This window comes from Carlito syrichta, unplaced genomic scaffold, assembly GCF_000164805.1.
Source record: "Carlito syrichta isolate Samal-C Ts95f unplaced genomic scaffold, Tarsius_syrichta-2.0.1 Scaffold303183, whole genome shotgun sequence".
In the NCBI taxonomy this organism is placed as follows: Eukaryota; Metazoa; Chordata; class Mammalia; order Primates; family Tarsiidae; genus Carlito; species Carlito syrichta.
The window spans coordinates 474180-482858 of NW_007247279.1; the positions used below are offsets into that span (position 1 = coordinate 474180).

General features: G+C 43.5%; 1 protein-coding gene across 2 annotated transcripts in view; it reads left to right on the plus strand.

Moving 5' to 3' along the window:
• Positions 1–5995, plus strand: part of LIMS1 (LIM zinc finger domain containing 1) — a 33118-nt gene extending 27123 nt beyond the window's left edge. Inside the window, exons 8-11 of one of the 2 annotated variants that reach the window (XM_021712323.1) lie at positions 603–651; positions 2012–2087; positions 2277–2469; positions 5457–5995. In XM_021712323.1, the coding sequence (XP_021567998.1) occupies positions 603–651; positions 2012–2087; positions 2277–2424 (273 nt within the window). In that variant the 3' untranslated portion in view covers positions 2425–2469; positions 5457–5995. The remainder of the gene's footprint in view (positions 1–602; positions 652–2011; positions 2088–2276; positions 2470–5456) is intronic. The other variant, XM_008058007.2, reaches the window with a different exon arrangement.
• Positions 5996–8679: the final 2684 nt, after the last annotated feature.

The following is an 8679-nucleotide window of genomic DNA, read 5'->3' on the forward strand; positions in this document are numbered from 1 at the left end:
TCCACTCACCTCAGCCTCCCAAAGCACGGGATTACAGGCTGAGCCACTGAGCCCGGCTTCATTACCTAATTATTTGGGACTCAGATGTGATCTAGGAAAGAATTTTTAAGTGTTGCAAAGAAAGTTATTGTCCGGGCTCAGTGGCTCAGCCTGTAATCCCGTGCCTTGGGAGGCTGAGGTGAGTGGATTGCCGGAGTTCGAGACCCACCTGGGCAACTTGGTGAGACCTCATCTCTACAATAAATCAAAAAATGAGCCGAGTGTGGAGGCATGCACCTGTAGTGTCAGCTACTTGGAAGGCTGAGGCAGAAGGATCACCAGAGCCCAGCAGATCAAGGCTGTGGTGACCAGAAGTGTGCCACTGCATTCCAGTCTGGGTGACGGAGTGAGACTCCAACTCAAAATTTTAAAAAAGAGGAAGTTATTGTTATTGTGAGAAGAGAAACTGGTCAGTGAACTTTTACTGGTTTTCTCCAGAACTGGTAAAGTCTCGATTTATATTATTTGTTTTTAAGTGCTAGGAAGAACTGAAATTAAATATTCAGTGTTCTAAAACTTAATTGTCATGCATTTTGAAGTTTTACCCCTTTTTTCATTTTCAGCTATTTGGTGATGTTTGTTTCCACTGCAACCGTGTTATAGAAGGTGACGGTGAGTGCACAAATTTCATGTGGCACCATTTTGACACAAAACCACTTGGGTGACGTGCAGATTAAAAGAGTGTGGTGATTACTGCTGCTTGGAACGTGATTGTTGCAGGCACTTTTTCCTTGACATGTCTCCTGAGTCATCTGCAGCAGTGAGCTGGTAGCATCTAGGGGCTGGCTCCGTTGCCCGTTCATGACAGCACTTTAGGCCACTGCTGCAGTGTTGGTATGCCAACAGTCCTGGGAACCACCTGGCCTACTCAGACCTGTTTGTGTTTCCAGTTCCTCGAAGCCCTAAAGCAGTGTTGATTAGGAACCATTTAATTGCCTGTGGTGGTTAGGAAGAGACCCTTCAGCCCGCACATGCTGAAGCCTGGCAGTTATTGGCAGGCATATCCAGGATTTGTCTCCCTGTACTGCGGCAATTAGCCTGGGCTGATTGACTGAAACAGAAAGGAAGCAGCTGTGTTTGCTAATAGTCACTAGCACAGTTCTGCTAGAGACTTCCTGGCAAAGTTTTAAACAGTTCTGTTGCCAGCATGATTCATGGTTCTCGGCAGATACCACTATATTCAGGAAAGACTTTCTGAAACACCACTCATGCGGCAGTTTGCAAAAAGGTTCGTTTGGAAAACAATCTTCAGTGCTTGAAAACAGAACTCAGCTCCCTCTTGTGTGACACAGGTTGCTAGGTGAAAGAAGCTGCCAGAGGAAGAGGTTTTCTTATGGTCACCTTTGGAAGTTAAGCTAATGTCTGGAATGTGAGAAGTTGTTGCTCTAGCTTGTGTTTTTTGCTGGGCCAGTGGGAGTAGGGAGAGAAACAGCAGAGAGCGTGTGAGTAAGCCAGCACTGTGCCAGGAAAGCTCCCCTGAGCGACACCACGTGTGCCCATCACTGCGTGACCACGTGGCTGTGTGTGCGTCTGCAGGCCGAGGGGCCTCATCACTGGCATGGGACGTGGTACCTCCTCACATACTTAAGTCAGCCCTCCATCTCCAAGGGTTCCACATGTGTAGATCCAGCCAACGGCAGATCACAGATACTAGGGAGAGGACCTGGCACTGGGGCTCATGCCTGTTATCGGCACATTGGGAGGCTAAGGAAGGAGGATCGATTGAGCCAGGACTTTGAGACCAGCCTGGGCTCCAACTCAAAAAATAATAGTGATTATGTGAAAAAAACTTAATAAAATTGGTTTATTTAGTACACTTTACTACCTAATGGCCCTGAGCTTTTCAACTGTGTGATACTTTCGCAAGTGCCATGGAAGTGGCCTTAGTTCTATTTGAGTTGAAAATTGTGGCTGCCCTGCTTCCCAGAACATCCTGTTTTTGTGTGACCGGGTTTCTCTCCTCTTGTTATAGTGGTCTCTGCTCTTAATAAGGCCTGGTGCGTGAACTGCTTTGCCTGCTCTACCTGCAACACTAAATTAACACTCAAGTAAGTCTACATTTTGGTACAGTGTGAATCCTAAAACTGAAAACTTTGGGGTGGCATTAAAAAAAAATCCCCAGCATTTAAAAAAGAATGACTTAATTTCTTCTTTCTGCTCAGGCCTTCTGAAAGAAAAGGTTCTTCCTTTAATTGTTCCCTGTTCTTTCTTCTATTCCTTTTTTGTCTTGCTCAAAGGGATAAATTTGTTGAAATTGATCTAAAGCCAGTCTGCAAACACTGTTATGAGAAAATGCCAGAAGAATTTAAGAGGCGACTTGCCAAACGGGAGAGAGAAGCGAAGGATAAGGACAAGCAGAGAAAGAAAAAGCCCGTCTGTCTGTGACCTTTTCTGTCCCTTCTGTCGTCATCGTCCCTGCTTTCCTCTTCGGTTCGTGCTCTGGGATGTGTCGTTCGCTCTGCCTTTGGCTTCCCCCTCTGGCGCTGCTTGTGGTCATCGGGACTGAAGTGCAAGCGTTTGTGCTGTGCAGAGCCGGTCCGTACCAACACGAGGCTGTGCTCACGCATTTCACTTGATTCGTAGATGCACCTTTTTTAAGACAAAACAAAACAATATGGCATACATATGTTATTCCTTTTTTTATTTTTAAAGGATTCAAGGAGAATAATTCCATTTTCTTAATAGACATTGGGAAATTTAAAATCCTGGTCTTTAGTTTCTTTGCCTCAATCATTTGATTGATAAGTTCTGAGTCATTTGACGTTTTTTAAAATGCATGTATTCTGAGTTTCCTATTAAATTCTTTCTGCATGGTTCATTTTCCAAGCAAGTCCATATGCTTTACGTGAGATGTCACTCCTCTCTGTTTGTGTGCTTTGACACGATGCCCACATGCTTCTGTCTGTAGTTGACTTCCTTGGTGTCTTCAGATTCTCTTATTCTTGATTTTTATGGTAGGCAACTCAGTCTTTGAACTTCTGTTGTGTCACTAGCATGCTTGTTCCATCTTCCCTCATGGCTACCATTGTGGTTAAAGCTGTAAAATATTTTTTTGTTTGGTTTTCATATTTCCTTCTGTAAAGAGGGAATCAAATGCAAATATAACATTGAAAGTGAAAGCCTTGATAAGCAGTCTCTCTGAAAACAATATTTTTCTTTCACCAAAAAATGGCATTTTTAATTGCTTTGTTCTGAAGCTATTAAAAATAGCTTGGGTGCAATTCATCATGCTATTTCAGCCAGACTTCCCCCTTGAAGCATCGGATTTGCCCGTGGAAATGTTACATTTGAAGTGTTGTCAGCATTAGGGTCTCTGTGGAAAACAACTATAAAAGAATTCCCAGTGCGATGTTTTAAAATAGATTTTTTCATCTTGTGTGCCCGGTTAGGAATTAACTTGTTGTTTACTTGTCCTTCGCAATAACTTCGAGCTCTTCTGGGGACGCTGTGCAAAGGCGCTCAGAAGGGTCCAGCGTTGGGCATGCCGGCATAGGCTTTCCTGCAGTGCCGCCTCTAACCAAATTAGCCTGTCTCGAACCCCTGGTAGAAGGACAGTCTACCTGTATCCCAAGAAGGTTGGGAAAGCACCAGAGTCTGCGTGTGGCGTGTGCCTGGGCGACCGCGAGGGGTTCGTGCTGTGAGACTAACGTTCTTGCGAGGTTGTCCAGAACAGAAATCCTATCAGCAGGGCCCGTGGCGGTTCCGTGTGTGCAAAATCTGTGTGTGACGGGATCGAGCGTGCTTTTCTGGAGGAGCAGAAAACCGTCGAGAAAGGCACAAGCACAGAGTTAGAAAGCAACGTAAAGAAATGAAGCTTTTTTCTGTAATAAAAATTCAGGCGTAGAAAATGGAACTTTGAAGCAAGTCTAATACTTTTTAAATGCGTTTAAAATTATATTGTCAGATTTTGTGATTTTTGTCACAGATAGCAATCTACCATGTGGATTTGCTCCACAAGTGCTTCCTAAATATAATTTCATGGAAGATGAACAAGTTACCAGGTTGCGGATTTACTCCATTCAGGATTGAGTCATTACCTGTTGGAAATGGTATAGTTGATCAGGAGGCCATTTGAAAACTTGTCGGTCGGCCTGGGTGGCTCGGCCTGCAATCCCAGCACTTTGGGAGGCCGAGGCCAGTGGATTGCCCGAGACTGCGGACTCGAGGCCAGCCCGGGCAACTTGGCGAGACCTCGTCTCTACAATAAATCAAAAATTAGCCGGGCGAGGTCATGCGCACCTGTAGTTTCGGCTACTTGGAAGGCTGAGGCAGGAGGATCACTTGAGGCTAGCAGGTCGACGCTGGGGTGGCTATGAGCGTGCATGCCCTTGCACTCCAGCCTGGGCAATAGAGTAAGACTCCAACTCCCCCCCTCAAAAGTTATCTTCTCCAGTACTGTTTTACAAGTAAATTGATAACGTATATTGCTTTAGCTTTAAAAAGAATACTTGAGTTCTCCAAACAGCTACCATGTAATATACCACAAGCAGTCTGGTTACATGTGTGGACTTTAAGAGTAATTAAAAACTTGCTTATCTCTCCCTTACCTGCCTTTTTTTTTTTTTTTTGAGTTGGAGTCTCACTTGGTCGCCCAGACTGGAGTGCAGTGGCCGCTCCCGGCCACCGCATCCTCGACCTGCTGGTCTCCGGCGAGCCTTCCGCCTCAGCCTTCCAAGTCGCTGGAACTCCAGGCACACGCTACCACACCCGGCTGATTTTTTAAAAAATTTATTTATTGTAGAGATGAGGTCTCGCTGCCCAGGCGGGTCTCGAACCCGCGGGCTCAGTCCATCCACTCACCTCAGCCTCCCAAAGCGCAGGATTACAGGCTGAGCCACCGAGCCCAGCTCCTTACCTGCCTTTTTGTCAGATAATCAAAAGAAGCCATTGAGCCTTAAGATGATATTTTAGAAAAGATTTAAGGTGATTTGTTGTTGTTGTTGGGGCTAGGAGGAAAGCCATTTTATGCAGGAAAGTTGAAACCCCCTAACTATCTAATTTGAAATACTAAGATCATTTTGCCTCTAATAAAGAGATCATTCACGTCACAAAAACACAATTCTTTGCTTTTAATAAATTTATTCATTAAGGTGTTTTCTTGGTTCTTTAAAGTATGACTGACTTTACTTACCTAAATTATATTTACATTAGATTTCCTGTTTACTTAGCACTGAATAAAATGTAATATACAGTCTGTGTTACATAGATGCATAGGACCATTTTATAAGGACTTTTTTTTCAAATGATATTGTGAATTTTTTAGTAATCACAATAAGAATTAAGATTAGAATTACAGTTCTTCACCAGCGTGAATATAGACACCATCATATAGTGTCTTAATTTAGTTCAATAAAATTAACATTATTTATATGTCCTTGTTGAATACATTTCCACTAACTTCTAATTATTATCTTTAGGAATAAATTTGTGGAGTTTGACATGAAGCCGGTCTGTAAGAAGTGCTATGAGAAATTTCCACTGGAGCTGAAGAAAAGACTTAAGAAACTAGCTGAGACCCTAGGAAGGAAGTAACCTTATTTTATTTTCTCTCCTCTATGCAAAGAGATACCAACTTACTTGACTTCTTCCACCCTTACTGAAAGCTGTGTCTCCCAGCAGTGGAGCGTGAAGAGGGCCTATGCGGATGGTTTTCTTCATGTCCTTTTTCGCGTTAAAAAAGAAAAAAATTGCATAGTCCTACTTAAAACAGATGAAATCAAGTTTTGTTAGCCCTTTTCAGTTTGTTGACATGTAGACTATATAGCAAAGCCACACATTAAGATCCTTTTGTAGTTTGTAGGCATGATGTCTGGGCGTTCATGCCCACATATGAGATGGGCCTCTCTCAAATCTTGTTATGATGTCGGCACGTTACCCAACTGACATTTAAAAACACACACACGGTTAAATATTAAATTTTAGTGCTGGGCTCGGTGGCTCAGCCTGTAATCCCGCGCCTTTGGGAGACTGAGATGAGTGGATTGCCTGAGCCCGCAGGTTCGAGACCCGCCTGGGCAGCAAGACCTCATCTCTACAATAAATCAAAAAATTAGCCGGGCGTGGTAGCGTGCGCCTGTAGTTCCAGCTACTTGGAAGACTGAGGCGGAAGGATCGCCGCAGCCCAGCAGGTCGAGGCTGTGGTGGCCGAGAGTGGCCACTGCACTCCAGTCTGGGCGACAGAGTGAGACTCCAACTCAAAAAAAAAAAAAAATTAAATTTTAATAAGGCCCCCAAAATGAAATACAACTTTTTAAAATGAAAGGAGTCAGTTTTTACAAGACACAAGTAAGAAATAGCATAAATATTAATTTACTTTGTACCCCAAAGAAAATTCCAACTGTTGTGGAAAGATACAGAGAAGAAAAATAACCAAGAAAAACAAATCTCACTCAATCCTAGTAGATTTATCAGACAAGTAGCTGTAAAATGAATATACATATTACTAAGACAGGAAACAAGTGTATTCAGATCTACTTGATTTTTTTAATTAAATGCAATAATTATTATGCTTGCTTTTATATTTTGCTCTCCTTGCGAATTCTTCTGTCGTAGGATTACTTAACACAGTAGTTATAGTTAGCTAATAGTATGTCTTTTAAAATTTTGTGCAAATTCATACTAGCTATTTGAAAATATAGTATACTTCACAATATTGGAAAAACAAAGTATTTTTTTAACGTATTGCAGCAATTATGCTTCTAAGGTTAATGCAGAACATGTAATCTTAGAATAGGACATGAAATTAAATCCTATGTAGCTTGGAATGTATCACTTCAAAAAAGTGAATATGTACGTTGGTCATATTGCCTTTATAGCCATGCTGATATCTATGCTTTACACATTGTCAGACTTGCCTTGCCTTAGAAAAACACAGACTTTAATCAGGAATCCTGGGCATTTCTTACAGTACCAACTAAAAATAAGTGCATCAACTGAAATTGGTTGTGTCTGGGTGTTCATGTGCATGTATGAGATGTGTCTCTCTCAAACCTTGTTACGGTGTCAGCTTGTTACCCATCTGACATTTAAACACACACATGGTTAAATGTTAAATTGCATGATTACATTTTAAGCCCAAATTCATTTACCACTGCTGTGGCTAAACTTACATTTTTTTCTCCTTTTTGGGAAACCTATTGAAATTAATCCTGCTATATTATTGGGAGAGAATGATGTTGATATGTTTCTGGTTTTCCATTTCAAATCTTATAATTTTTTGGATTTTATTTACTATAAGTAGGAGGCATAAATGACATTTTTAGTTTGGAAGAGGGGTGTTTTAGTGTCAGTTTTAGGTCAAAATTAGTGAACTATCCTATTTTTATAAAAAGTTCTGTCTTGACATTTCTGGACCATTCTTTCTGGATAAACTTGTTATGCCAAGCAAGTTTTATGAATAGTTATAAAATGTTGCTGCTGCTGTTATTTAAAAAGGAAGTTGCCAAGATCAACTTCTAAGGGAAAAGTATTGGTTTTTCCAAAAATTACTGAAATCTGTTTTGACATTAAAAAAAAGAATCTCAGGTTGTTGCCACTCTGCCATTAAAAGATCTGTATGTGTGCATTTAACATTTTGTGCATGCACTTTATGGAGTAAAATTTTTTTTCTGTTTTTGAATCGCTTATAGCCAACTAGTTTTTTAGTATTCATTTAGAGTTAAAAGAATCACCATAAGTGACTGAAAACCAATTACAGTTGAAGACTGTGTTCAGTAGTTTGAGACCATCTTTGCATTCGACAGTAAGAATAAAAACTCCTCGTGTGCCTTTGTCAGCTAATACACGACCAGCAGTGAAAACCCTGGAAGTATTTGTTTTACTGTGAGTGTAGGCAAAACAGGGCAGGGCTTGCAGTGGACGGGCTCGATGCTGGATTCTTCCGTGCCCCTACGCCAGAACTGCCGGGTAGGACAGCAGGCATTCCCATGTCTGTACCCGTGGCTGCGAAGACTGTGGCCTGCACTCCACCGCTGCTGCGTGTCCATGCCACGGCAGCCAGGCATCTCCTGCAGCCAGAGGCCCCCCCGCTGTCTTTGCTCAGTCCTCTCTCGGTGTGAGGTCATGTTTTTGGGAGTTCGACTTGGGAAGCCTCCACCACTTTGAGGTGTGTTGTCTAGGTACGGGGCTGTCTTCCTTGACAAGAGCGATCGTTGGAGCCCTTGCGTGTGGGAAAAGAGGAAGAGGTCGAAACGTTTCGGGTGCGGCAGAAGACAAGCTTGGCCCCGTCACGGTCTTTCCACGGGACTTGGCCTGGCCGCTGGAGGACTCAGGCCAGCAGACTCGCCGGCCCGAAGCCCGTCCCCTGCTCTTACCACCGTGCTCCCTATGCTGCTTCTGGGGAAGCCTGGTGTAGCTGTGAGGTGTGGGTGCGAGAAAACGCGCGGGGGCCACTGACGTTGTGCTTGCAGCCCAGGCCGTCTGCCTCAGCCCGCGCCCGCAGCGCCACGTCCGAGGTGGCGGCGGCGGGTGGGTGGGCGCGTGGCCTCCTGTTCACGGCGCTTCAGATTGGAAGCGTAACTAACGGCAGGAAGACGACAGCGAAGATTGCAGCAGCCCTTGCGGTATGCTTTTGGTGCCTAAGAAACGTGTGCACGCCGCAAGGCTCGCCTTGTGCGGTGGAATTCGAAGGGCATGGACGCG